This window comes from Aspergillus pseudodeflectus (genome assembly GCF_044049435.1).
Source record: "Aspergillus pseudodeflectus strain CBS 756.74 chromosome Unknown BJX68scaffold_17, whole genome shotgun sequence".
Taxonomy (NCBI): Eukaryota; Fungi; Ascomycota; class Eurotiomycetes; order Eurotiales; family Aspergillaceae; genus Aspergillus; species Aspergillus pseudodeflectus.
In genome coordinates this window covers 115,174-139,021 of record NW_027263793.1, presented here as the reverse complement: position 1 = coordinate 139,021, position 23,848 = coordinate 115,174, and the positions used below count along the sequence as shown (strand labels likewise).

Genomic DNA, 23,848 nt, shown 5'->3' with positions numbered 1-23,848 from the left:
CTCCTGTCATGGTGTAGTGTTGCAGTAACCTGATGTGTTGTGGATGGAAGCAAAGGGCCATAGCAGAGGGAACACCAATAATTGCCAATTCCCTCACTTGTCTGAGGAAATTTCTTCGCGGTTGTCCTCATTGCTGGTAAAGATATCCAGACTAACACAAGTGAAAATGGTTTTGTTTTCCTCACTTTCCTTTCTCTTTACTTCTCCTTCAACCCCACCCACCAATACCACCATTTCATATCCCTTCCATCTCTTCGCTATTTGATTCTTTTAGCCAGGGAAATCCGTGCCTAACCTATACCACAATCATCATACACCCTCTCCCACAACCCTTCTCACTCATCCTGACTACGAAAACATCTCAATCCTGACACCATGGGCGATAGCGACCGGCACAGAATTATCGTGGGGGTGGATTATGGCACCACTTTTACAGGTATGTCCTCCAGCCTTTCGCTCAATGACAGTCAACTGAGACCCGGAAGGTGCAAGTTTCGTCAGCACCAGAGCTCACGATATCAACGACATTGTCCTTATCAAGTCATGGCCTGGCCCTGCACGACATACGGAAATAGTCCTCAAAACACCATCTCGAATCGCATACGCTGCGGAGAATGGTGGCCGAGAGCGATGGGGATACCAAGTCGAGCCTGGGATGGTTGCCCATTCATGGACAAAGCTGCTGTTGGATCGTGGTACTCCCCTGACGCAATTCGATGATGCGCTCGAGGAGGCTGCTGGAATGGGCATTTTCAAACAGCCTCCTGGAAAGTCTGCTATTCAAGTCGTGGCGGACTATCTCTCCAAAGTATACAACCATATCTTGCAGGCGATTGCTAAGCAGATAACCGAGGCCACGCTCCAGATCACTCCGCTGGAGTTCTGGTTCACAGTCCCTGCGATCTGGTCAGATGAAGCCAAGCATGCAACACTCCAGGCAGCGCGCTTGGCGGGGTTTGGTACACGTCCAGGAAATGTTGAAGATAAGATCAACCTGATCACCGAGCCAGAGGCAGCGGCTATCGCCGCGCTGAGGAAAACAACTACCGATGGAATGGGGGCCTCTGTAAAGGTATCTTCCCCTTCTACAAGAATGGTTTTGTCAGTTATCTCACGCTCACAACGCAGGCTGGCGATGGTGTCCTCGTTTGCGACTGCGGAGGGGGGACTGTGGTGAGTTATCCCATGTGTTGAATGCTGTGTACATATGACTGAGAGTTTGTGGCATGTAGGACATCACGACATACCTGATCCAGGCCGTTCACCCAAAGTTGGAGTTCGAGGAGCTCTGCACCGGCATTGGTAAGTCAACGTACAATTGGTAGAATGCCGTACACTGAAGATAATATAGGTGGAAAATGCGGCTCCACGGCAGTGGACCGGAACTTCTACATGTTGATGAAGGCTCGGTTCGGGAAGGCTTTTAGCTCCCTACCCCGTCGCCGAATTGGCCCAGGGAGTGAGTTTATGAATAAGTTTGAAATAGTCAAGCGCGACTTCGGCATGAGCACAGAGGATGACTCTGTCCACCCTCTTCCACTCAATATGCCACTGCAGAAGGCGGACCCTGAATATTTTGATGTCGATGAACGTTTCGTCCTACTATCCAAGTACGTACACGGCAAATCTTTCCCGGTTTACCACCACTAATGTTGGCCCAGTGATGATCTCCAGGGGTTGTTTGAGCCAGTTGTGTCAAAGATCCTGAACTTGGTTCGCCAGCAGGTTGAATATGCAAACGAACAGGCAGGGCGTAGCGCAATTAACGTGAGATCTGCAAGTCTTGGTGTTCGGTGTTCATATTTTGTACTGACGGGAGCAGAGGATTATTCTGGTTGGTGGTTTTGGAGACTCTGATTACTTACGCAATGCCTTTTTGCGTTCCTTCGGGAACGGAGGAAAGATTGAGGTCACAACCCCAGACAATGCGTAAGGCACCTTCAATAATGGTGCGGTTTGGCAGCTATTGACAGAGAACAATTTCAGGCAGGCCGCCATTGTTCAAGGCGCGGCCCTACGGGGCTTGGAGGGGCGTTTTGCGAGAAGCAGGCGGTGCCGACGATATTATGGATATACCAGTGGTAAGACTTTTAGGGAGGATGTTGATGATCCGCATACCGCATACTTCGACCGCTTTTACGGGGATAAGCGCTCTAGCGGCCACATGACCTGGTTGACTAGAAAGGTATTTCCATGCCCACAACGAGACGTTAGTGGGGTACTGATCAGTATTAATTCCAGGGCCAGCAATTTCCTGCTAATTATAGTAAGGAAATGAAAGTGTTTCGCACTCACTCGGTTGGCGAGAGCTTGGTTTACACGGATACTCTGTATGCTTGTGATAAAGAGACAGCGCCTGGTCGAGTTGAGCATCAAGGTTTGATCACCTCATTGTCTATTCTGACCACGTTTATAACCTACCGGACTAACTGGAACATAGACGTTCGGAAGATTGGTGACATTACCGTCGACTTTCGAAACGTAAATCTCTCTATGTTCAAGACCAAACGGGTATCCGGCCGCCTCTTGTACAAGCTGGACTATTCTCTAAATGTGATCTTCGGCGCACAGGAGGGCGTGTTGATGTTCGAGGCACGCGCAAATGGGCAAGTGATTGGCAAAACGTCGGTCGACTTCGCGCGAGCTCTCTTCTACTGACTTCCACCTGCTGCTCCCCCGCTCTCTGGCCGAAATTGTTGCCTGTGTGTTTGACATCATTTTCCGCTTTCTCATTTTGCAGTTCTTGCCAATGCACCGCACTGCCAATTGATAGGGGAAATGACGAAAGACCTGTGAGATCAAATGACCAGTGGCGGGAAACTTCATACTCTGGTGTGTCGGTCCGTTCTTTACAACGCGCAATAGCTATCTAGTTCTCGGAAATGCAACGAAATTAGTCGGGTTTTATGCGTTCAATGTCTCTGCTACCTCTTCACTGAGACCACGATCTTTATGTGTACCTTTGTCTCGCAGTCGTTGCATGTCGCGACGGGTTGCAAAGCGATGCGCATCGCCATCCCTATCACAGATAATACGATTCCCTAGAGAGAGTGTCTTCGTTCTGCTTCATCAGCCTTGCTGCGCTGAACCTAGGTTGCATAACGTAGCGTTTCCTCCCCTTTGTGTTCCAACTGCGCCTTCTCCATTGCTTCTTCAACCATATCCGCAACTTCCTTTGTTCCCCAATCCCTAGCGTAATCAATTGGTAATGCAGCATACTCAGCTTTCGCGAATACATCGGCACCACGTTCCAAGAGCAGACGGACCAGTTCCTCTCGCCCGGCATCCTTCCCATCGACGGCCAAATGTAACGGGACATGGCCCCTGGTGTCAAGCAGATTAACATCAGCACCATGGGCGAGAAGTAACCGAGCCGCCACGATGTCCACTTGCTGGACTGCACTATGAAGAGGAGCCATCGCCCAGCCATAACCCACCTCATTGGGATCTGCGCCACGTTCGAGCAGAAGTCTCAACGCGGCGTGGTTCCTGTCAAGAATAGTCCAGACTAGAGCAGGCTGGCTCCTGCATCGTCCTTCATTAATTTGTGCGCCGCGGTCCAAAAGGAAGCGCATGAGGTCCACATTGGTGGACTCGGCAGCGTGAGCAATGAGGTTCTTCGCTTGGATATCGGCACCTCGGATTAAGAGAAATCTGGCCATTTGAAGCTGCCCAGTCCATGCCGCGACTTCGAGGACTGTCCTGCCGAAGCTATCGCGGGCGTTAACATCTGCGCCGTGCTCGATGAGGACGTTTGCGGGGTTGAGATGACCATGTTCCGCTGCTTTGTGGAGTGCGGTGCATTTTCCCCCTGAACCATTATCCGCGAGCTCGTTGACGTTCACTCCCACTTCAAGAAGGAGCATTATGGCCTTCGTTTGGCCTCGGCTCGCGGCGCAGACCAGAGCCGCGTCCTTGGCCCGCCAATCCGATAGCAATGCGGAATTCTCGGGATTATTGAGGATTCTAGTCATGAGAGAGAGTTGGCTGGTCTCTGCTGCTCGCTTCAGGATGCGGACGGGGTCTTCTGATGCTGCCTTGCTGTGCAAAAACGGCTCGAGGACGATCCTGAAGAGGCGAGAGGTTTGAAGCCAGGCGCTTATATCCTTGATAAAGAGCGAACCTGCAACAATCAGGAGGAGTTCGCTTGGCAGGCAACTTAAATAACATTTCTCGTGGGGGTTATTTGGCATGGTGGTTGTTGTTGACGGTTGAAAGCCAATGACGCCTATGTGAGGTTGAATGTCGCGACGCTAGCCATGGGAATACGAGCTTCCACCAAGCACTTGAGCGCTCGCATGGCGGGGTGCTCCAGGTCGGACTTTATAAGGTAATGAAGCAGCCTATTTACTGAGTTATCCATTCAGAGACCTAACGAATATCCCACTGCCAAAGAGAAAATTCGTCACTACATCTCCGCCGGCAATATCATACTAGCTCAGATTATATACTCCAAACGAATACGAGTAGAAGCTGGTTGCTGAAAGTGGTCGCTTCTCATGAAACTACCCATCCAACTGACATGGTCGTCTAGTGTGCAGTGTTCGCTTGCAATGCCATGCCACCATCAACTGCCCAGGCGGCGCCCGTTACATAACTCGCGCGAGGGCTGCTTAGGAACAGAACAACATCGGCAATCTCCTCCGGCCTAGCTGTACGGGACAGTGGAACAATGCTCTTCATGACCTGGGAATCCACAGTTCCGTTTGATATCGGATCGACAGTGTTCTCAACCAGCCCCGGGCATATCGCGTTTACGCGAATACCATGCACCGCGTTCTCCAGTGCTACGCGAATACGTGTGTGCATCAGTTCTGGCTTCAGAAATTCAGTAGCCTCACTCACCAGTCTTGCGCATCAAGTCAAGGACCCCTTGCTCGTCGAGTGCATCCTGCGCTGTGCGCTCCGCCAGGACCAAGTTCCGCAAGCCCACGTTGATGATTGTTCCACGACTTCCTTCCCGGACCCGTCCCCGCGCTTTGTATTTGCCAGGCGACTGGTTCCTCATGACCTGTGTGACTGCGCGAATTCCGTGCAGTGTACCCTCCAAGCTAGCCTGTCGAGTACGCTCCAACGCCTCTCGATCCATGGCGGCTGTCGACCACCGTTTCTGTGCTCCCGTGATATTGACATAGTAGTCAACCCGGCCGAAGACTCGCATTATGGCTCCGATCATCTCTGCCACGCTGACCAGGTCAGTCATATCGACTCGCATCGCTATGGCGGTAAAGGAAGGGTTCGTTGCGAGGGTTTCGCTCTCTTGTGCCGCATCGAGGGCGGTTTCATAGTCGCTATCCGCCAGGACAATGCCGCGCACGCCTTCGGCTGCATATCCGAGAGCGCACTCGCGGCCGACTCCAGTGCCTGCGTTTCGGTGTTAGTCAAACGGGGAGGAGATGCGAGCAGGACAGTATAGTTCAATTACCTGCGCCGGTGACTAGAGCCACACCATTGAGATGGAGGGACATGATAGTTCAAGATCCGACATCAATTGCTTCACATTTGTTGGTGATGAGGACAAGCGAGGGTGGTTGCGTTCTATATCTGGCGTGGTGGAGGCCTTAGTCGGCGTTAGGCCCGTCCACCTTAACTCCGCATATCGCCGGGAGCTCACGCCAGCAGCCGCAGCCGGCAATCTCACGAGGTCTGACACCAGACACGCTGATTCTTCTATTCAACCCTTTCATCGCTTCGCTAGCGTACGCTACTGTTGGGTAGCTACTAATGGCCGCAAATCAGCTAAAAATAAGGAGGGCAACAACGCCAGTCAGCAGGGAAATATTCAATTCGCTCTGGTATCGCTCTGCCTCAGGATGCCGAGGAACAGTCTGAGTGCACAAACAAACAAAAGAAAAACTCCGAAAGTTCTCCCGTACTCCGGCCACAATTCCGCCGAAGCCAACCCCTATCCACGTCTCGAATTATTCCAGGCTCCTTCATGGTTGTCACGACTAAACCTCCCCGATGAGATCTCCTGCTGGCCCGCCCTCGCGATCGCCTCGTTCCTTGTCACCCCCTCCTCGCTTCCAAACGTCCTATCGATTGCCGCGTTGATGCCCCCGCGCAGCCACTCGCCAGCGCCCTACGAGGATTAGCGCCGTCAGCAAAAGTTTGGCAATTACACCTGTCACTTACGTGAATCCCCGCGAAAACACCCCTCACGCCACTTCCAACCCTCTCGCCCATATTCCCGCCCTGGCTTTGCGTGGTGTTGGTCGGTTCTGTCTCGTCAGCGATGGGAAATGATCATATACCTCGGCCAGGGAACAAGGGGCGCTTACTGTCATCTCCAAATGAGGCAGGTTGCTGATATCCGGGTCCGGTGGGTTCGCCATTGTTGTACCCCGCTCCATTCGCTTCAGGGATCTGATACTTAAATCCGGAGTCGTACGCTCGGTCGCGATCTAGCCCGTCTCCACTGGGGTTGTCGATGCGGGCACCGGTCGGCTGAGGTGCTTTGTAGTCTGTGGGTGGTTGTTTCTCCATGATAACGGTGTTTGGGATTTGCTCTTCTGGGTAGATGGTCGCGTTGCTTGCGGACTAGTCTGCTTATATTGCGGCGAGTCAGGCTGACGTCATTCTTGATCAGACCAGCAATGAAAGGTCGCAAGGACTGCTGATTCACAGGTAAGAGTAAGAGGCGTCGCTCGCCTTTTGGCTTGGTTGTGGTGATTGGAGCCTACAGCAGGCAGTTGACAGTTCGTGTGACGTCATTGCCCACCAAGACCACTCCGTCAGAGAAGGATCAACGACGCCCACAGCTGCTTGATTAGAGGTCTATACGATCATTCGTAGACATCCTGGTTCGCTATTCGACGCTGTCTTATTGGGGCACTTCTGCTTTACGCGGAGTACCTGAAATGACTCCATCGACTGCGATTCCTGGATACCCTACCGCGTTGCAGGAGCCTACCACGAGCCTTGTTGCACCGCGCTCTCAACCTGATTCCGTCGATCATCAAAACAATGCGTTATTGCGAATAAACGCTCCAACGCTGGGAATCTCTAGGTTGTACTGACCCTGTTCTCGGTGAATCCTTTCTAGATAAACACCCGCTCCTAGCCATCGATTGCTCAGTGCTTCCAGTAATTGCTTCAGGCACTGCAGCGAGGGTACAGCGTTCGTCGTTCGAGACTCGCTAAAATACCGTGATATCATCAGCGCGGCTGTGCCAGTAGTGTGAACGAAGAAACCTGGGATGTTGATGCTATTGCCCTCGACCATCGTTTTCGTTAAGCCTTCGCACGCAGACACGAATTGATCAACATCTGCTTGCAACAGTGCGATTGACAGAGGGCTGCAATCCTTTCCTGGTGGATGCTCCAAGCGGTAGCCGTTCTCCATAATGGCCATGAAAGCACTGGGACTGTTAGCGTCTTGTCTCTCGAACAATCGGTGCCTACCTTCTGCAAAGGGCCGTCGCAGGACAGGATAAAGGAGGCGTTCCCTCTTTTCCGAGCGAGTCACGCAATGCGACGAGAGATTGAATGAGTGGCATCGCCTCGTCATATTTGACGTCGTAGGCTGCCGGTGTATGAATGTGGTTCAAGACCTCCTCGAGGGATGCTGATGCGCGTAGGAGATCTCTCAGCACGGAATCCTGATCTGCTGTCGAAACACTAGCCGCATTACTGACACGAAGCTCGTTTGAGTCTGGGATTTGGCCCATCTCAAGCGCAATATATCTGGATCGGTATCAGCATCGCTCCCGCCAAGTGGGATTAACGAACCGCTCTAATATCATCAATCCACAGCATACGCGATGGTCGTCATCCACATTTGCACCACCCCCGAAACGGCCGTTGGTCGCCCCCGAAGCCAGACCTGCAAGGCTGGACCTAGCAGCTCGATTATTCGCTCCCATCGAGATGTGCGCCGCAGAATACATCCCGTGTCCCACTTCGAACAGGGATAGGAGAATTCTCGCTTGCAGCAGCTCAATCGAGCTAATCTCGGCACCGGTGAGTGATGCGGCGAGCCCCGTTGCAAGTATGTATAGGCCTTGCATTCGGCTTGACATAGTCCCATTGGTCGGAGATATCCCGAGCAAGTGGGTGCACAAGATCAGGAGACCAAACCCCGGCGAACGCTCGGGGCTTTGCTTCGAAAGGCCACTGTAGTATGAGGCGCGATTGACGATCGGAAACCAAGGGTGGATAGTGCTGAAAAATACCGCGGCAGACAAAGCAATCGCTCTATCGTCCCCGATGATCGTTGAGATGTGGTATTGCAAACTTTTGCTTAGGGTTCCGAGGATAGGCTGGGAGAGATCTTCATTCTTTGGAAGATCAGGATCCGCCTTGATTCCTTGATACCGACATGGCAGGTTCAGTCTGGGCTGTACTCTTAGTCAGGTCCTTGGCGAGTGGGACGTGAGACGGCTCACCTCCTACAGCGGGAGCAAATCGGCAGCAGTCTGTTGCATCTGCGCTTCTGACTCCTGCACCGGGCGCATGCTTGGTGTGCATAATTCTCCATCGGGGCGTTCTGTGAGGGTAGTGGATGATGTGGTGAAACGGTTCCAACTTTACCCAAGTCCGGTGGAGGAAATCAGGCAGTGGACCTGTCGGCCCCTGGTCTCCCGAGCCTGCGCTAATCTGTTACCAGTTTAGCGTCCGCACGAATGTCCGCACCAGCATGAGATGATGGCACATTGGAGTCCAGCTGTTTCCCCGAGAGCATCATGATGGAGGTGCGCCTCAACAATATGGGACTCGAATATAAAAGTCGACCATCTCCGTTGTTACAACTGAAGCAAGGTCATGAAAAGTAGTCTCATCAAATTGTCATTGTCATAACTTGTTGAACATCGTTGTTGGATCCGTCTTGCTGAGATATATACTTCAGCTACCACCATGACTACCCTTCGGAACATCACGATCGCTGGGGTGAGTGGACCAGATGCATAACCGATTAATCTGTTTTGACAAAGATAGGCTTCTGGAAGTCTCGGAAAACTTGTTATCGAGGCCTTGCTCGCATCCGGCCAATACAATGTCAAGGCATTGACTAGAAAGGGATCCGACGCGGCCTTTCCGCCATCCGTGCAGGTGGCAGCAGTTGACTACAATTCTGTCGACGAGCTGACTGCTGTCTTGATAAAACAAGATGTTGTTATCGCGACTTGTGGTCCCACTGCGCTCGAGTCCCAGATCCCTCTGATTGAGGCTGCTGTCGCGGCTGGGGTCAAACGGTTCATACCCTCCGAGTTTACAGCCGACATTGGAAACCCCAAGGCCCGGACACTTCCCCAGTATGCAGGTCAGCTCCGGATCCAAGATATCCTCCAAAGTGCAGCCAATGAGCATCCCGAATTCATTTATACAAGTATCCGCAACGGAGTCTTCCTCGACTGGGGCCTTGCCATGGGATTCCAGGTCGACCTCAAATCGGAGCACCCTGCGTTCTACGATGGGGGCGACCGACCATTTAGCACAACGACCTTAGCCACGGTCGCACAGGCTGTGGTAGGCGTTCTCAACCACCTCGAGGAAACCAAGAACCGGGCGGTCTATGTGCATGATGTGGTCACCACGCAGCGCCACCTGCTCTCGCTTGCTCGGAAGATCGCGCCAGAGCGTCGGTGGGAGCCAGTCAGCGTCAGCACCGAGAATATGGAGCGGAAGGCGCGGGAGAACCTCGCACAGGGCAAGGTCGATCTCGTATCGCTGATGGGGTTCTATTGTCGGTCTGTCTTTGCCGAGGGATACGGTGGAGAATTTGCCCGGGTGGATAATGAGATGCTGGGACTGCGGTTTAAGTCGGACGCTGATCTGGAGATCATTTTGAAGGGTGTTCTTCAGTAGCTTTGCCGTGTATAGTACTCTGGAGTATGTAGCTGTGTTAAGCGCACGCAACGGAGGAGTGGGCCTCGGGACTTGCTTCCAGACAGACAGGAATCCACAAACAATCTAAATTCCAGGAACCAGCTTGAAATTCCCTGAATGGTGAGGTCGAGATCGAACACTATCGCCAATATATCTAGATTGGGGATTAATTTGAGGATATAGCTCAGAGCTCTTATCAGGTGGTGGCAGGACAGAGTGGCCAAGCGTGTGTTCTTCCAGTGCAGACAGCGCTGGGGCTGCACGTGTGCTCAGACCAAGACAAGGCCCAGCCCGGCATGAGTCGTTGCGGGAACCACTGCCAGAGCTTAGTTGCGGCACGTGGCTGCGCTGGTGGCCGCTGCTTTTCCGCCTGTCAACACGACAAGAAATCCTCCTCTCGCTCTCTTTCGAGCAGGGAGAGCAGACTCCTCACCTCATCTGCCCATCATGCATCCATCTGAGCCTCCCTTATTAAAAGTGATTTCCCTGTCGCCTCCCGATTCAGAGCTGCTCCATCCCAGCTCTCTGCTCCAGACCATGCCCCTGCCGGTGAGATAGCGAGCCTGCCTGCTCCTGGGTCTGACCGACTTTCCAGTGACACAACCACTTTCTCTTAACGCGCCTTATGGCCGTCCTCCACCAATATGACTACATCTTTGCGGTAACCACTATATTCGCGTTCCTCGACGCCTGGAATATAGGTACGGACTGCCTGCCTCGGCTTCCCGATGTTGAAACACTTGCTGATCCCTTGCAGGAGCCAACGATGTAGCCAACTCTTTTGCCTCTTCGGTCTCCTCGCGCTCCCTGACGCTCAAGCAGGCGATGCTGATCGCCGCCTGCATGGAGTTCTCAGGTTCTGTCGCGGTGGGATCGAGGGTTGCCGAAACCGTCCGAGAAAAGATCATCGACCCGCACCTCTACGACGCCCAACCCAGCGTGCTCATGCTTACCATGATGTGTGCGATCTTCGGATCCTCGACCTTTCTGACCATCGCAACCCGGTTCGGCCTCCCCGTCAGTACAACCCATTCCATCATCGGCGGCCTCGTCGGCGCCGGAACGGCCTCGGTCGGGATTCACCAAATCCACTGGGGGTGGCACGGGGTTTCTCAGGTCTTTGCGGCCTGGGCCATAGCTCCTGGTATTGCGGGCGCTTTGGGAGCGACCTTGTTTCTGATCACAAAGCATTTCGTTCTCTCGAGCAAGTACGCCGTGCACAGGGCTCTCTTTTCAATTCCGATCTATACTTTCATCACCATCGGGCTGTTGACGAGTACGTGAACTCATTGCGTCTTCTGGAAACTTACTGACGAGCGTAGTGCTTATTGTTTGGAAGGGATTACAGCTGGACGTCGAGCTCAGTGGCTGGCAGATTGCGGTAGCTGTGGTCACCGTCGCAACGGGCGTCACCCTTCTTGAAATCCTATTCCTCCTCCCGTACCTCTGGCGTCGCGTAATGAACGAAGACTGGCAACTGAAATGGTATGATATCTGGCGCGGCCCGTATCTTCTCAATCGTCCACTACCAAGCCCACCACCACCTGGTCGGACAAGCCTCAACATCAAAGACTACTACCGCGGTCACCTTACCCAGGAAGAATTAAAATGTCTTCGCGCGTCCGAACATCTGCTACAGTCGATTCAAACGGCGAACGGTTACAATGATCCGGAAAGGCTGGAGGGGACTACAAGGGAATTAGTTGATGGCGTCCCGCCTCGGCCAACGGGGCCGTGGAACAGCTGGCCCGTCATATGGTGGCGCATTCAGCGAATCATTTACCACGGTCTCGAGCAAGATGTGATCAAAGCCCAGCAGCGGCAGACAATCTTGACGTGGGACATCCAGGACATGCATGCTCGGGCATCGCGATTCGACAACCGCGCCGAGTACATGTATAGTTCATTGCAGATCCTGACAGCGGCAACGGCTTCTTTCGTCCATGGTGCCAACGACGTGGCCAATGCGATTTCTCCTTTTGCCACAACGTACCTTGTCTGGCAGAGTGGAAAAGTGGAGAGTGAAGTACCGGTCCCAATCTGGGTGTTGTATGTATCCCGACAGTCTGAGAGGTGATAGGTGCTGACAAGACAGATGCTTCGGGGGAGGCGCCATCGTGCTGGGTCTGATGACCTACGGATACCATCTCATGCGCAACCTCGGAAATCGTCTTACACTCATGTCGCCATCGCGCGGTTTTTGTATGGAGTTGGCCAGCGCCATGACGATTTTGCTCGCGACTCGGCTCACCCTTCCCGTATCAACGGTACGTCGCTCCTGCTTGCTGCCGTGGATAGGGAACTAATTGTATATCGCTTGTAGACACAGTGCATAGCTGGTGCTTCTATAGGCGTCGGCCTGGCGAACGGCGACTGGCGATGTATCAACATGCGCCTGGTAGGATGGATCTACTTTGGCTGGGTCATCACAGTCCCAATTACGGCGCTTATATCTGGGATGTTGATGGGGTTGATCCTGAACGCTCCGAGATGGTCATAGACAATATACGTGTCTAGATTAATTCATAAAGCTGAGAGAACAGCACCTCCCATAGCGATCGAGGAGCATGTGCCATACATACGGACCCGTCGTCCTAACCTCACTGCGCCAACGACCTGCCCTGATGCGACGTGGACTGTGAGTCGACCAACGCAACCGCGAGATGCTTCGACCCGCCTACCAGGATGAACAAGACATCACGGCTTGTGCATTCTTGGTGCAACGGATCCCTCATTCTCGATTATCTGGCCACAGCATTACATGGGAGAATAGACAGGCTTCGCAGAGAGAAGCCCTATGTTCATCCGCTCTGACAGAACAGACGTGCCGTGCCTAAGGGGATCATACGCAAGCTCCGAAGCGAGACACGAGGTACTTATTCACAGGACGAGTAGTGTCCGTATCGATGGCTTGGTCAGGTGTTCTTAAGTTTTGGTCTGCGGCTCTCGCATCCACGGTTCCACAGATCTATCGCTGGCTAGACTTTCCCGACAATTGGATGTCCATCACGTTCGTCTAAATGATCTCGATCCAGACTTGATGATGCCATGAGGTCGCCGTGAGTGCTGGATGGCTGTTTTAGTCGCCTGCGAGACGGCGCGTCTAGTCAGGTTGCCTGACCATAGACAATGTCAACCCTTCGACGGATTCGGTATCTGACCCGGATGTGTAAACTGGCCCGGGGCAGCTGATCTACCATTGTTTCTATTTAGCAAGCCTTGAGCCCGGCCAAGGTACTTGTCGCATAGCAACTCAACATACAAGCACAAAATCATCAGTCAGCCAGAATGCCGAAGGGATCCTGTCTGTGCCAGGCCATCAACTATCAGTACATGGGAGACGTCATCACTACGGTATGCCCCAGCTCTCACTCCCCGACCTATCCCCGTATCAAACCTCAGACTAACAAGAGACCAGGCCGTCTGCCACTGCAAAACATGCCAGAAATTCAGCGGTGGCTCTTCGGTCAACCTCCTCATCCCCCATGACCACTTCCGTATCACGTCCGGTAAACCCAAGATTTACAACCACACGCACGAAACCGGTATGCACTTGACACTGCACTTCTGCGGCTACTGCGGCGTGACGCTGTACAAGACTGCGGACCGCCAGGAGTTCCAAGACGCGGTAATTCTCCTTGCGGGGACGTTGGATGAGCCCAATGCGCTTGATAATGCGACGCCTGAGGCGGAGTTTTTCGTTGGTGAGCGGGCGAAGTGGTGGAGGCCTGTTGAGGGGGCTAAGCAGCTGGAGGCGTTTACCTGATGGTTGAGTGATGGGCTATTTGCTGATCGATATCACTTGATTTCCGCTAGTTTCACTGGGTGCAGCGATGCGTGAGGGTAATGGCGGTGGTGTATGCTGACCCCACGAACGCGTTCCTCAGCTGTATGTTCCTCGAAAAGCCCATGTACTAATATTGTCATCGCTTCGTTCATAAGGTCTCTCGGATGAACTGATCTTGTACATCGACCATTTGTCAGACTGCCAAACCTGGATTTGTAATCGTCCTCTTGGCTTGCTTTTGAATTGACCAATGTTCAGTTCTTCTTTTTGAATCTCAGAGATAGCCCCTGTGTGATCGGCTGTGATCTCACAATTACCAAGCATGATTGAGTCACTCGGCTCGAAATACGAGCTGATGAGCTCCAACAAGGCGGGGTCGTATAGTGATGTCATGAAGCGGGAAGGGTCGTATCCCCACACTTCAACCCAGACTCTTAGACACAACTATAAAGCAAGCCCTTGAAAACACACCGTGCGAGCCTTGAAGAGAAGTTCAGATATAGCCTGTCTTCCAAATCTCCATCTGAATTCCGTCCAACCTCGCCATGACCTCGAAACCCCCCATCGTCGGCGGCTGCTACTGCGGCAAAATCCGGTACCAAACCACCGGCCCAATCTACGGCCTCAGCTACTGCTACTGCCGCATGTGCCGGCTCGTGCACGGCGCCCCCTTTGCCCCTTTCACAAACGTCAAGCGCGAGCATTTCCAGTGGCTCAGCAAGGACGGCCTCGTCGAGCTGAATCTATCCAAGCACGCGACCCGCACCGTCTGCGGCTCGTGCCATGCACCCGTCTCAATGGTGTATCATGCCAAGAGCAATGAGGTCGGACTTGTTGCTGTGACGATTAATGAAGAGGAGTCGGCGATGGAAGTGCCCGAGGTTGAGGAGCATATTTTTGTAAGCAGGAAGCCGAGGTGGTATACCATTGGCGATAGTGCACCGCAGGAGATGGAGATTCCAGAGCGCATGCGGTATTATCTTCCCGAGGGGCTTTGAGGAGTTTCAGCCTTACCATCTTACCTCGATAGTGTTGTCTGTGTGGTGTCGGAGTTTTGTGGAGAATAGAAGCGGATGACATCACTACATCGTCAATCACAACCACGTTCCTGGCAGACGCTGTAAATAGGAATTCGCAGACAGAATCTTAAATTAAATCCTAGAATGACTGACAAGATGCCAAGTGAAGCGGACATCCCTCCTGCGCGGCCGATCTCTCTAGCCGTGTGGAATTTCTCCTCGCAGTGGTTCCTCGTTCCGCAAGGGGCGAGCATCATCGCGGTCATTCTGCACCAGCTGCATTACCAGTTCGGGGCACTGAAGATTCTCGCAAAGATAGTCTGGATATATGCGATTGTTCTTCTGGGAATCTCGTTGGGGATATACCTGCTTCGAATCATCCTCTATCCGAAACATGTCGGCCGGGAGATCCGAGGCAATGTTGTCGAGGCGTCATGCTTATCGAGCGTCCCCATTGCCTTCACCTCAATTATTCAGATGATTGCTTTGCAGTATACCGGTGGGGCAGACCTGGCTGCATATGTCCTCTGGTGGATATCCACCTTCCTCTCCATATCCGCCGTCATCGGCGTACCATACCTGCAGCTCAAAATGCAGCCCAAGGGAATCGAGCATATCCCACCATCCTTCCTCCTCCCGGTGATCGCCATCCTCACCTCCGCAGCAGGCGGCGGCGTCATCGCCCAGAACAGCACCCTGAGCGCACGCCTCAAAGTCCCCGCCATCATCGTCTCGTACATGGAAGTCGGCGCCGGGATGCCCCTGGCCATCTGCATCGATGCCTGTATCATGTACCACCACTTCGACCAGAAGTATCCAAATCGCGACAAGGTGTACCAGGATATGATCCTCTGCGGACCCTTTGGCCAAGCGAGCTTTGCCCTGCAGATCCTGGGACTGGCAGTGCAGAATAGCTTTGGCGAGTATAATCGCGGTACCTTGCTCACGGCGCAAGCGGCTTCGCCTATTGCCACCGTAAGTGAGTTTGTTGGACTGCTTGCATGGGGCTTTGGGACATTCTGGTGGTTTCTTGCCACTTTGAGTATTGTGTATACGCTGTATGTGCAGTCTGGTGGGTTGAGAGGGATGAGCTTTTCCATGAGCGCGTGGTCGCTTATCTTCCCTTGGGTATGCTACTCGATCTGGAGCGAGGTCAGTGCTAACGTTGATAGGGTGTGTACACGAACGGAGCGGTGCAGCTGGGGAAGCTGATGGATTCCCCGGCATTTGATGTCTGGTCAACAGCTCTCCTCCTTATGCTGGTCGTTCTGGCAATAGTGGTCAACTTGTTCACGATCAAGGGAATCGTGACAGGGAAGGTGTTTGGGCTTGAGCGTGGGTGGAGAGTACCAAAAGGAGAGGAGCATTCTGTATAGTATCAGGGATAATATAACGCTTAATTGACTACTAGTCTCCTATAGGGAAAACGAGTCGTTCTGTCTTTCTCATATGTACAGATGTCCATTTTTCCGGACCAACGCTTCAAATCAATACCCGGGGTGATCTCCCCTACAATACCTTTCATACTTCAGATGCGGTTGGAATTCCCAATAGAGTGTTTGGGGGTCACTTGCCATGCGAAATGTATACGCTGCCTCCCTGTCCTCAATATATCGCTTAGCAATTCCATTCGCTGCGGCTGCCTCAACAAGCAGCTGCCCTTTGCAACTCCGCTCCATGCAGATAAAGAGATATGCCGCCTCATCGACAGTGCTGCCAACAGTCAGGAGACCATGGTTTCGTAAGATGCAGGCTTTGTTGTTGGGGCCCAGAGCTGCTGCGATTTGTTTCCCTTCATCCGCCGACAAGGCAATTCCGCCGAAGGTCTCGTATATGGAATGTGCATTATACAGATAGCATGCGTCCTGGTTAAGCATCTCCAGCGGGCGTGCAAATGCAGACCAGGCCCGTCCATACGGCGAGTGAGTATGGCAGATGGCATGAACATCCGGTCGGGCTAGATGGCAGGCTGTGTGGATGGACACCCCCGCGGCATTTGCCGGAACAGACTGATATCACTCTGTATCAGCAAGCAAATGAAACCAATGTCACCTCGGTGGGCGGGGAGGATTACCGTGTTTCCGCCAACAACGTTTCCCTTCATGTCGATGCAGATCAAGTCACTCACTCGCATCATACCAAAATGCACGGCAAGAGGGTTGATCCAGAATCGATCTTCGAATTCGGGGTCTCGAACGCTGATGTGACCGCTAATTCCTTCTGCATATCCTTCCCGAGCGAAGACATGGAACGCGCTGACCATATGTTCCAGTTGCCATTGTCGGTGGGCTTCAAAGGACTCGAATTCCGGGATGCTTGGGAGAGCAACGTTGTTATGGCCTGTCGCCTCCAGGGGTGTCACGTCCGAGGCTGGCAGGTGCATATCCTTGGCGACAATAGGAGACTTGTTTGGGACAGACTCAGTTATGGCAGTAGGGCTCATTGTTGTTTCGATATGGTAAGGGGGGGAGGCGGGGGGAACCAAATATGGATCCTGCCACATAGGCGGGTCACTAAGTATATTATTATTCTATAATTAATCCAGTGCGTGGAATTACCTAAAAGAGTAATAGTTTCCCTGCTCCAACTCTGGGTTCTGATCTTGGATCTCTGACCCCAAATTAAATTGTCGGACTGCCCGACACGGTTGATACGACAACCTTGCTGGGATTGTCGTCCATGCTCTTTCCTTGCAGAGAGGTCTAGCATAGAGGCTTCCTGTCAGCCGAGCTGTATGGACTAGCAGGGCAGGATGACGGAGAATTGCATGGCTGGCGATACAAGAGGCCAAGTGCCGAAAGCGAGGTCGGATTGACCGCAGACCTGATGCCATAGAAAAGAGCCTAGCCTAGCAGCGCATTCACTCACGCTGAGGTTAGTATCGTTTGAACGGTGATTCCCCAATGACTGACGCCGAAGTCAATGTGTTGCTTCTGGGCTGCGGCGCCGTTGGCACCATGGCCGCCGTCACCCTCGAAAGATCCGGACGCGCAACCGTGACGGCTGTGTTGAGGTCAAACTTTGCAGTAGTGAAGACGGAGGGCTTTACGATCGATAGTGTCGATCACGGAACGCTCTCTGGTTGGCGTCCATCACATAGTAAGTCAAAAGTCATGATACCCGTCTGTCTTCCCAGTGAGTTTTGCAAAGCCTGACTGTTTGTTTCCATTGTCTGTTTTTACAGTTGCACGCTCCATCAAGGACGCCATGAGCCATGGGCCTTTCCAGTTTGTCGTGGTGGCAATGAAAAGTCTGCCTGATATCTATTCAATCCCGACGCTCATCGCCCCGGTCGTTATGGCCTTTGACTCGACAATCGTCCTGATCCAAAACGGTATTGGCAACGAACAGCCCTTTGTCGATGCCTTTGGCAAGTCGACCATCCTCTCCGGCGTAAGCATGATTGGTGCCCGTCAACTAGAGAGCGGCACAATCCAACACGACAAACCCGACCTCCTATACCTCGCTCCATTCTACAACCGGGCCATTGGGCAAGAGCAGCAGGACCAGCTCGCGGGTCTCTTTGCTTCCTTATACCAAGGCGGTGGCGCCGCCTGCGTTGTTATCCCAGATATCGCGTGGATGCGCTGGAAGAAGCTAGTATGGAATGCGTCTTTCAACAGCGTCTGTGCGATAACAGGCCTGGATTCGGCGTCGGTCATAGACGCCGGTGGTGTAGAGACAATGATCCGTCCAGTGATGGATGAGGTGGTCAGGATTGCCCATGCGAGCGGATACACCCTCCCGGACAACATCCAGGAAACGTCGATTGCTTCGATGCCCCGGGAAATCGCCTTTCGTCCAAGCATGCTGGTTGACGCGGACCGTGGAAGACCTATGGAGATCGAGGCTATTGTTGGCAACCCCCTGCGCTTGGCGGAGGACTTGGGCTGCGAAACACCTTTCTTGCGCGCGATATACGGCTGCTTGAAACTTATCCAGTGTAAGGTGACGGGAATTCGCGGGTCTTAGCAAGGGTGGGCGTTGTCGGGGCGTCTAGAATGTGTGTGAATAAAACTTACGCATGGTTAATCAAGTAAAAACAAACAAAGAAGTAAAGACAGTATTCCGGCTAGATGATTATATGCTTATTTAATGCTGGCAGAGTAAAGATCCCAGAGACCTGAGAACCCTAACCAATCCAAGAACACCTCATTCAAGCCTTGCCGTAGAAGCTCATCGCCCATATAGTATTTCCTACTCTCCGTCCAGGGACGAAATCCAAAATTGCTCTGCAGTGGCTGGCCCAAACGGATCCTCTCAATCGTTGTTTGGAGATCGAACCAGTAGGCACTCTCCGGCATCCAGGCTCGCCTCTGGTCGGCAGAAGATGCAAGGCTTTCAAACTCAGGAAGAGACTGAACGGCTTTCCATATTCCCGACACGTTGTAGTATACTGCTTTGCTATACTTCTTCAGGATTCGATCACGATACTCTACGGGGACCATTTGGCGTGAGGTCTGTTGCATGTAATCGATTTGCCGTACTATGATAGACTGCAGCTCTTCAGGTTGGAAACAAGAGCCGTGTTGGCTCTCAAGCTTGCTGAGATATTCCGTGATTTCGTCTCTCAGTTTTCGCAGCCGGTATTGTGCCCATTCAGGGTATAGAGAACCAAGGTCCGCATACGGCCGCACATTGGACAGGTAGCTGGAGTCGTACACGTTGGGAACCTTTGACCGGTACGAAGTAATGGTCGATATGCGTTCTTTGACCCCTTTGGCTCGAGCAGCCAGATGCTCGACTTCGCCTCCTTGGAGCATCACCGCATACCCCATTTTGGGACCCTCCACCTGCAGTCAACCAGGTCAGTCCGTCTTGTTTACGCTAGGCTTCATAGATGCGCTTGCCTTTTGAGCTTCGCCATTCCCTTTTTTGATATAAGTTTCCCCTCCGACCATACCGTGTGTCTCGCTCAGCATCAGAACACAGACATAGGGATAAGAGTCGTAGCTTTCGCGAAATCAGCCATGACAGTCCTCGAAGGCACCAATGAACCGCATAGATAGATAGATACATACTGCCAGGGAATGATGGAGCTTTCATCTTTCAGAGGGTCATAAGCTCGATCTTCGGGGGTTAAATCAAGTTGTTCCACCGACGGCTCAACCTTGAGATTTTTCGTCATTTCTGATATCGTGGCTCCCTCAACCTGAATGTTCGTATGCGCAATCTCGGTGGGCATGACAATCTCCAAAGGCACACCGCATGCGTCAGAAACAATTCTCATTGTTTCAGGGTGTGTCCAGAAGTCTTTGATAAACTGGGAGTGCTTGACTGCATTACGAAGCACTAAAGTCCCGGGAAACGGTGAGCTTGCGCATTGATCTATAATATCCTGCTGGAACAGCGCCTTTCGATAGGCTCTTACGCCCTTTGGTGATAGCAAAGAGAACGGTGTGGTTCCTGCAATGGGAGATGCGGTTGGACTCGGCTGCAATAGCAAATCTTGCATGCTGATCTTCTTCTGCGGTGGAAGATAACAGAGATGCACCTGTCCTAATAAGCTATTAAGAGCTCGGGGATATGCAGAGAATAGGATGCACATACTCTGGGATCAAACTTCTCTTCCTTGTCGGTGTCCTGAGCAGAATGCCCAATCCACCTTGTAAGCGATCTCAAGGAATCCATATTCTGGTTGGGGCCTGAGACACAACAACAGCTTCGGGAGCGCGGCTTCGGTTTGCGGTAGATGAGGTTTTTTTTATACCATTTGTGTGGCCTGGAGACTTCGCTAGACTATTGCCCCTTTGGGAAAATTCATCCCCACGCGACCCCCGACGCTAGGACGGTCTCCACCCAATCCTTCAATCCTTCAAGGCTTGATTTCTGACCACCAAAGTCTCTTGCTGTATGTTATCGAAGCGGACCCTCCGACGTTGGTATGGACTCTGGAGATGGGATTTATCGTATCAGCGGAAAATGAATCGTCCAAAAGCAGGCTCTCCTATGTCGTCGTTAATTGTGGGGGTATCGCCGGGAAGATTATTAGCTATCTTATCTCCAGCTATCTCCCACGCATCCGATAAGAGAGACGGCCTAGCACAGGTGGTGATGATTGGCCAGTCGAGGTTTATGGCATGAGTCCAGAGATAAAGACCCGCCTGCTCGGTAGTGACTATGTTGATATAAATTCTCACCGTTTCAATCATGATTGAGTGGCTGCCACTTGGATGCACTCTGCTTTGGCTCATCTTTGCTATCAGCCGCAAAATACCCATCGCACTGCTCATCAGCTATGGACAATCACCCACCCCCTGCAGAAAAACCCCCACATTCAGCACCTCCCATCGAAAAGAAATTAAGTTTGGGCGAGGAAGCGGGGGATATCGCACTGGGTCGACTTAGCGAGGAGTACGTCACTACAAAATGGGAAATATGGGCATATTACAGGTGCGCTTCGTACACAACCGTTGAGAGAAGGCTCTCTCGCTTACTCGCACGATAGCTATTACATTGGAAACAATGGATTGTCTCTATTCAGTAAGTCAAAAAGCAAAAAAAAAAAAGAAAGTGCCGCTTCTTTCGGCCCTTTGCCTAACTGGGCCTGAATATAGACTTTGCTCCGACAGCCTTCCAGAATCTCCTCGACCAAGCAGCCGCCGGCGCTGGCGGCCTTGTCTTCGCAGGCAAGTTCCGTTCTGTGGAAAGCATAGTCCTTCTGTGCAACGGAATCTCCTTTGCTATCCAAATCGTGGTGTTCCTGGTGATGGGAAGCTTTGCTGATATTGGGACCTGGCGCCCAAACATTCTAATTGTCCTCTCCATTATTGCATACGCCGTGGGCTTTGCCTGGCTGGGCGTCCACACAGAGGACAAGTGGCAGATAGCTGCCGGGCTGTATATTATTGGCCTTGTGGCTTACCAGACAACACTTACCTTCTGGAGTGCTGCATTCCCGTCTCTCGCGCGCAATACTCGTGATATAAGAGAGAAGGCTGATGATTATATGCGCGGAACTCTTTCACGTGACGATTATGACTTTGCTGATACCATGAAGCGAAGCCAGCTTGCTAACACTGCCTTTTATATCCAGTCACTTGCAGAGATCATAATTCTTGCTGTTATAGTTGGCATTATGTTTGCAGTTGGTATTAACGCCAGCGCAGCAAAAAACAACTGGGGCTTGAGCATTCTTATAGCCTTTGCAAGTGGTGTTTGGCTGCTTGTCTCATTACCATGGTTTTTCCTTGAGAAGCGACGGCCGGGCGCAGACCCTGGCAATAGGAGCATCATCATGGTGGGCCTATCGCAGCTCTACTTTGCCATGCGCCAGGTGTGGAGATTGAAGCAGAGCTTACTATATCTTGCCGGTACCGCAACTCCTACTTATCCTCGAGACATCGTACCACTACTAATGAATGAAATGAGTCAAGGTTACTTTCTACTCGGCGATTCATTGAACACCACTGTCACGTTAATATCCACATTGCAGAATAGCCTGGTGGCATACAATACCCTACAGCTGACATATCTGTTGCTTGTGGGTATTACGACGCAGGTTCGTTACAGATAGACGAATATGGAAGTGTTACGCGTTACTCCTACTGACCCTGTGCTGCCAGGCTGTCGGTATCTATATTTTCTGGGCCGTCCAGCAACGATATAAGCTTGGCACGAAAACGATGTTCAACGTGGTAGGCTTCAGTATCCTGATGCTCGACGGTTGGGGCATGATAGGAATCTGGACCAACAAGTTTGGCTTCCACAATCTGTGGGAAGTATGGGTAAGTACTTAAAGGGCGTCCACGCTGTCTGCCTGTGCCTTCCTGCCAAGAATATCAACCTCACTCTGACTCCTTTGAACCAGGTCTACCAAGCTGTCTACGGCTTCTTTATATGCCCGTGGTATAGCTATTCGCAAATCATGATCTCAGAGGTGACACCGCGCGGATATGAATTTCTTTTCTTCAGTCTTTTTAGTATCATTGGAAAGACATCCTCCTTCATTGGGCCTCTTGTATCTAGTGCGATTGTTGATGCGACGCCTTCTGGAAATGCTTCCATGCCCTTTTATTTTCTATTTGGATTGAGCCTGTTGAGCTTTGGGATAATGTTCTTCTGGCTTGATCTGAAGAAGAGTAGTTTGGAGCAAAGGCGGTTTTTGGAGGAATCGCAGCAGGAGCACCAAACGGCCTAGAGCAGAGCAACAACAACCACAACAACAAACTCTTAGCAGGCCGCAGTGGAACTGAATCAGAAAGCATTAATGAGCAATTCACATCTTCAGACCTCTATACTAACAGCCCTATGAACACGGCTGCGCACTACTCTTGTACAGGTAAGTATTTGATAGATGTAAATGCAAGGCCTAAACACTCGCGCTTCGTGGCGATCTGAAGAAGTGAATGGCAGTCTAAAATAACCATAGTAGCGATGAGTAGGCGTTGCGGAAATGGTAAGTCAGAGTTTCATGCGGCTTGTAGAAGTTATGTAACTCCACAAACTTTGTCTGATGGTGCTGTAATTCCAGCCATTGCACACCGTTGAGCACACTAAACTCATGCACGTCCTCTTTAGAGAGTTCGTCGGCTTCGAGAATTGTATCGGCTTGTGCCTCTTCTCGAGAAGATAAGTCATTCTTATCCTTCACTTCTGGAAGTTGGCGCTTATTACAAATTTCCCACGTTAGGGGCGTGTAATGTGCTATAAATATCATGTGGTAGGTGTCAAATGCACGGAATAGGGCCAGCCCATCACCGATGATGGCGAAGAGAGCTACCAGGACACTATTGATGACGTTAATGATATATCACTGTCGCCCCTCTAGCGTTGGTCCAGCCTATATTTCGCATTAGCGCAATGTATCTTGGATGCGAAGCTTGTAGAGATAAGAAGCAATACCAATCTAAGGTCCTGTAAATCGGTGGAAGTACCGGTTTCGGCGGCGGTTGCTGGGTCTTTCGCTCAACATTAGGAGCATGTTGTGGACAATTATTTCGGAGTTTGGCATTTTTAGGCCACGTCTTGAAGAACCAAGTGATATTGTGCGCTGTGCCTTCCAAAGAGATTGGCTAATTGGCGTGCACCGAAGCTGCGCAAAGGTGGGGGGCGGGGTTGTTGACCTTGCGAAGACACGCTCTAGCTATTAGTAATTTGATCTGATTTGTTGTAAGTAACCTATAGTTCTTACGCGTCTTCCTCCGCGTCTCATGCTTCAATGCAGTTTGGCGGAATTTGATAGCGTTCTTGGTCACGCCTGTAGAGTGTTGAC

The 23,848-nt window shown here is 51.8% G+C and overlaps 14 protein-coding genes across 14 annotated transcripts; 8 read left to right on the top strand and 6 right to left on the bottom strand.

Annotated features, from left to right (window-relative positions):
* Nucleotides 1-375: 375 nt before the first annotated feature.
* Nucleotides 376-2,658, top strand: BJX68DRAFT_265937 (Hsp70 family protein; the record flags this gene model as incomplete). The annotated part of the gene is made up of 10 exons (XM_071045357.1): nucleotides 376-436; nucleotides 486-1,072; nucleotides 1,129-1,173; nucleotides 1,233-1,302; nucleotides 1,352-1,610; nucleotides 1,662-1,767; nucleotides 1,823-1,929; nucleotides 1,987-2,185; nucleotides 2,242-2,377; nucleotides 2,441-2,658. 10 exons carry the CDS (start codon nucleotides 376-378, stop codon nucleotides 2,656-2,658), a joined length of 1,788 nt encoding a protein of 595 aa, XP_070899950.1.
* A 431-nt stretch (nucleotides 2,659-3,089) lies between these two features.
* BJX68DRAFT_265936 (ankyrin repeat domain-containing protein) lies at nucleotides 3,090-4,193 on the bottom strand (the record flags this gene model as incomplete). Its single annotated transcript, XM_071045356.1, has 1 exon — nucleotides 3,090-4,193. The coding sequence occupies one exon, from the start codon at nucleotides 4,191-4,193 to the stop codon at nucleotides 3,090-3,092; it is 1,104 nt and encodes a 367-aa protein (XP_070899949.1).
* Nucleotides 4,182-5,522, bottom strand: BJX68DRAFT_235523 (SDR family NAD(P)-dependent oxidoreductase). Its single transcript, XM_071039890.1, has 3 exons — nucleotides 5,426-5,522; nucleotides 4,846-5,364; nucleotides 4,182-4,787 (listed from the first exon to the last, which is right to left on the bottom strand). Exons 1-3 carry the CDS (start codon nucleotides 5,466-5,468, stop codon nucleotides 4,531-4,533), a joined length of 819 nt encoding a protein of 272 aa, XP_070899948.1. The 5' UTR covers nucleotides 5,469-5,522; the 3' UTR covers nucleotides 4,182-4,530.
* Nucleotides 5,523-5,811: 289 nt separating this feature from the next.
* Nucleotides 5,812-6,722, bottom strand: BJX68DRAFT_65520 (uncharacterized protein). Its single transcript, XM_071049564.1, has 3 exons — nucleotides 6,282-6,722; nucleotides 6,136-6,221; nucleotides 5,812-6,082 (listed from the first exon to the last, which is right to left on the bottom strand). Exons 1-3 carry the CDS (start codon nucleotides 6,484-6,486, stop codon nucleotides 5,906-5,908), a joined length of 468 nt encoding a protein of 155 aa, XP_070899947.1. The 5' UTR covers nucleotides 6,487-6,722; the 3' UTR covers nucleotides 5,812-5,905.
* Nucleotides 6,723-6,958: 236 nt separating this feature from the next.
* On the bottom strand, nucleotides 6,959-8,456 carry BJX68DRAFT_265933 (fungal specific transcription factor domain-containing protein; the record flags this gene model as incomplete). The annotated part of the gene is made up of 4 exons (XM_071045355.1): nucleotides 6,959-7,361; nucleotides 7,405-7,686; nucleotides 7,732-8,334; nucleotides 8,395-8,456. The coding sequence occupies 4 exons, from the start codon at nucleotides 8,454-8,456 to the stop codon at nucleotides 6,959-6,961; spliced, it is 1,350 nt and encodes a 449-aa protein (XP_070899946.1).
* A 207-nt stretch (nucleotides 8,457-8,663) lies between these two features.
* BJX68DRAFT_65527 (aromatic alcohol reductase) lies at nucleotides 8,664-9,826 on the top strand. Its single transcript, XM_071049565.1, has 2 exons — nucleotides 8,664-8,889; nucleotides 8,938-9,826. The coding sequence occupies exons 1-2, from the start codon at nucleotides 8,857-8,859 to the stop codon at nucleotides 9,805-9,807; spliced, it is 903 nt and encodes a 300-aa protein (XP_070899945.1). The 5' UTR covers nucleotides 8,664-8,856; the 3' UTR covers nucleotides 9,808-9,826.
* A 545-nt stretch (nucleotides 9,827-10,371) lies between these two features.
* On the top strand, nucleotides 10,372-12,410 carry BJX68DRAFT_65472 (inorganic phosphate transporter). The gene is made up of 5 exons (XM_071049563.1): nucleotides 10,372-10,529; nucleotides 10,586-11,104; nucleotides 11,151-11,877; nucleotides 11,924-12,095; nucleotides 12,152-12,410. The coding sequence occupies exons 1-5, from the start codon at nucleotides 10,454-10,456 to the stop codon at nucleotides 12,326-12,328; spliced, it is 1,671 nt and encodes a 556-aa protein (XP_070899944.1). The 5' UTR covers nucleotides 10,372-10,453; the 3' UTR covers nucleotides 12,329-12,410.
* Nucleotides 12,411-13,116: 706 nt separating this feature from the next.
* Nucleotides 13,117-13,594, top strand: BJX68DRAFT_265930 (GFA family protein; the record flags this gene model as incomplete). Its single annotated transcript, XM_071045354.1, has 2 exons — nucleotides 13,117-13,182; nucleotides 13,247-13,594. The coding sequence occupies 2 exons, from the start codon at nucleotides 13,117-13,119 to the stop codon at nucleotides 13,592-13,594; spliced, it is 414 nt and encodes a 137-aa protein (XP_070899943.1).
* A 566-nt stretch (nucleotides 13,595-14,160) lies between these two features.
* On the top strand, nucleotides 14,161-14,613 carry BJX68DRAFT_265929 (GFA family protein; the record flags this gene model as incomplete). The annotated part of the gene is made up of 1 exon (XM_071045353.1): nucleotides 14,161-14,613. The coding sequence occupies one exon, from the start codon at nucleotides 14,161-14,163 to the stop codon at nucleotides 14,611-14,613; it is 453 nt and encodes a 150-aa protein (XP_070899942.1).
* Nucleotides 14,614-14,790: 177 nt separating this feature from the next.
* BJX68DRAFT_265928 (putative malic acid transport protein) lies at nucleotides 14,791-16,010 on the top strand (the record flags this gene model as incomplete). Its single annotated transcript, XM_071045352.1, has 2 exons — nucleotides 14,791-15,762; nucleotides 15,807-16,010. 2 exons carry the CDS (start codon nucleotides 14,791-14,793, stop codon nucleotides 16,008-16,010), a joined length of 1,176 nt encoding a protein of 391 aa, XP_070899941.1.
* Nucleotides 16,011-16,121: 111 nt separating this feature from the next.
* On the bottom strand, nucleotides 16,122-17,017 carry BJX68DRAFT_254704 (class II aldolase/adducin N-terminal; the record flags this gene model as incomplete). The annotated part of the gene is made up of 2 exons (XM_071042920.1): nucleotides 16,122-16,643; nucleotides 16,709-17,017. The coding sequence occupies 2 exons, from the start codon at nucleotides 17,015-17,017 to the stop codon at nucleotides 16,122-16,124; spliced, it is 831 nt and encodes a 276-aa protein (XP_070899940.1).
* A 520-nt stretch (nucleotides 17,018-17,537) lies between these two features.
* On the top strand, nucleotides 17,538-18,606 carry BJX68DRAFT_254703 (ketopantoate reductase family protein; the record flags this gene model as incomplete). The annotated part of the gene is made up of 2 exons (XM_071042919.1): nucleotides 17,538-17,733; nucleotides 17,819-18,606. 2 exons carry the CDS (start codon nucleotides 17,538-17,540, stop codon nucleotides 18,604-18,606), a joined length of 984 nt encoding a protein of 327 aa, XP_070899939.1.
* Nucleotides 18,607-18,722: 116 nt separating this feature from the next.
* On the bottom strand, nucleotides 18,723-20,268 carry BJX68DRAFT_275166 (uncharacterized protein; the record flags this gene model as incomplete). Its single annotated transcript, XM_071047792.1, has 4 exons — nucleotides 18,723-19,427; nucleotides 19,485-19,587; nucleotides 19,656-20,128; nucleotides 20,185-20,268. The coding sequence occupies 4 exons, from the start codon at nucleotides 20,263-20,265 to the stop codon at nucleotides 18,723-18,725; spliced, it is 1,362 nt and encodes a 453-aa protein (XP_070899938.1).
* Nucleotides 20,269-20,531: 263 nt separating this feature from the next.
* On the top strand, nucleotides 20,532-22,774 carry BJX68DRAFT_275165 (MFS transporter; the record flags this gene model as incomplete). Its single annotated transcript, XM_071047791.1, has 7 exons — nucleotides 20,532-20,598; nucleotides 20,955-21,027; nucleotides 21,083-21,117; nucleotides 21,192-21,947; nucleotides 22,011-22,135; nucleotides 22,200-22,361; nucleotides 22,445-22,774. 7 exons carry the CDS (start codon nucleotides 20,532-20,534, stop codon nucleotides 22,772-22,774), a joined length of 1,548 nt encoding a protein of 515 aa, XP_070899937.1.
* Between the last annotated feature and the right edge of the window lie 1,074 nt (nucleotides 22,775-23,848).

Coding starts and splice junctions, on each gene's coding strand:
- BJX68DRAFT_235523 (XM_071039890.1), bottom strand. CDS start 5,468: ATGTCCCTCCATCTCAATGGTGTGGCTCTAGTCACCGGCGCAG. Junction 5,365..5,425: donor GGCTCTAGTCACCGGCGCAG/GTAATTGAACTA, acceptor ACCGAAACGCAG/GCACTGGAGTCGGCCGCGAG. Junction 4,788..4,845: donor TGACTTGATGCGCAAGACTG/GTGAGTGAGGCT, acceptor GTATTCGCGTAG/CACTGGAGAACGCGGTGCAT.
- BJX68DRAFT_65520 (XM_071049564.1), bottom strand. CDS start 6,486: ATGGAGAAACAACCACCCACAGACTACAAAGCACCTCAGCCGACCGGT. Junction 6,222..6,281: donor TGCCTCATTTGGAGATGACA/GTAAGCGCCCCT, acceptor CTGACGAGACAG/AACCGACCAACACCACGCAA. Junction 6,083..6,135: donor GTGTTTTCGCGGGGATTCAC/GTAAGTGACAGG, acceptor TAATCCTCGTAG/GGCGCTGGCGAGTGGCTGCG.
- BJX68DRAFT_65527 (XM_071049565.1), top strand. CDS start 8,857: ATGACTACCCTTCGGAACATCACGATCGCTGGG. Junction 8,890..8,937: donor GGAACATCACGATCGCTGGG/GTGAGTGGACCA, acceptor TGACAAAGATAG/GCTTCTGGAAGTCTCGGAAA.
- BJX68DRAFT_65472 (XM_071049563.1), top strand. CDS start 10,454: ATGGCCGTCCTCCACCAATATGACTACATCTTTGCGGTAACCACTATA. Junction 10,530..10,585: donor CCTCGACGCCTGGAATATAG/GTACGGACTGCC, acceptor GATCCCTTGCAG/GAGCCAACGATGTAGCCAAC. Junction 11,878..11,923: donor CCGGTCCCAATCTGGGTGTT/GTATGTATCCCG, acceptor CTGACAAGACAG/ATGCTTCGGGGGAGGCGCCA.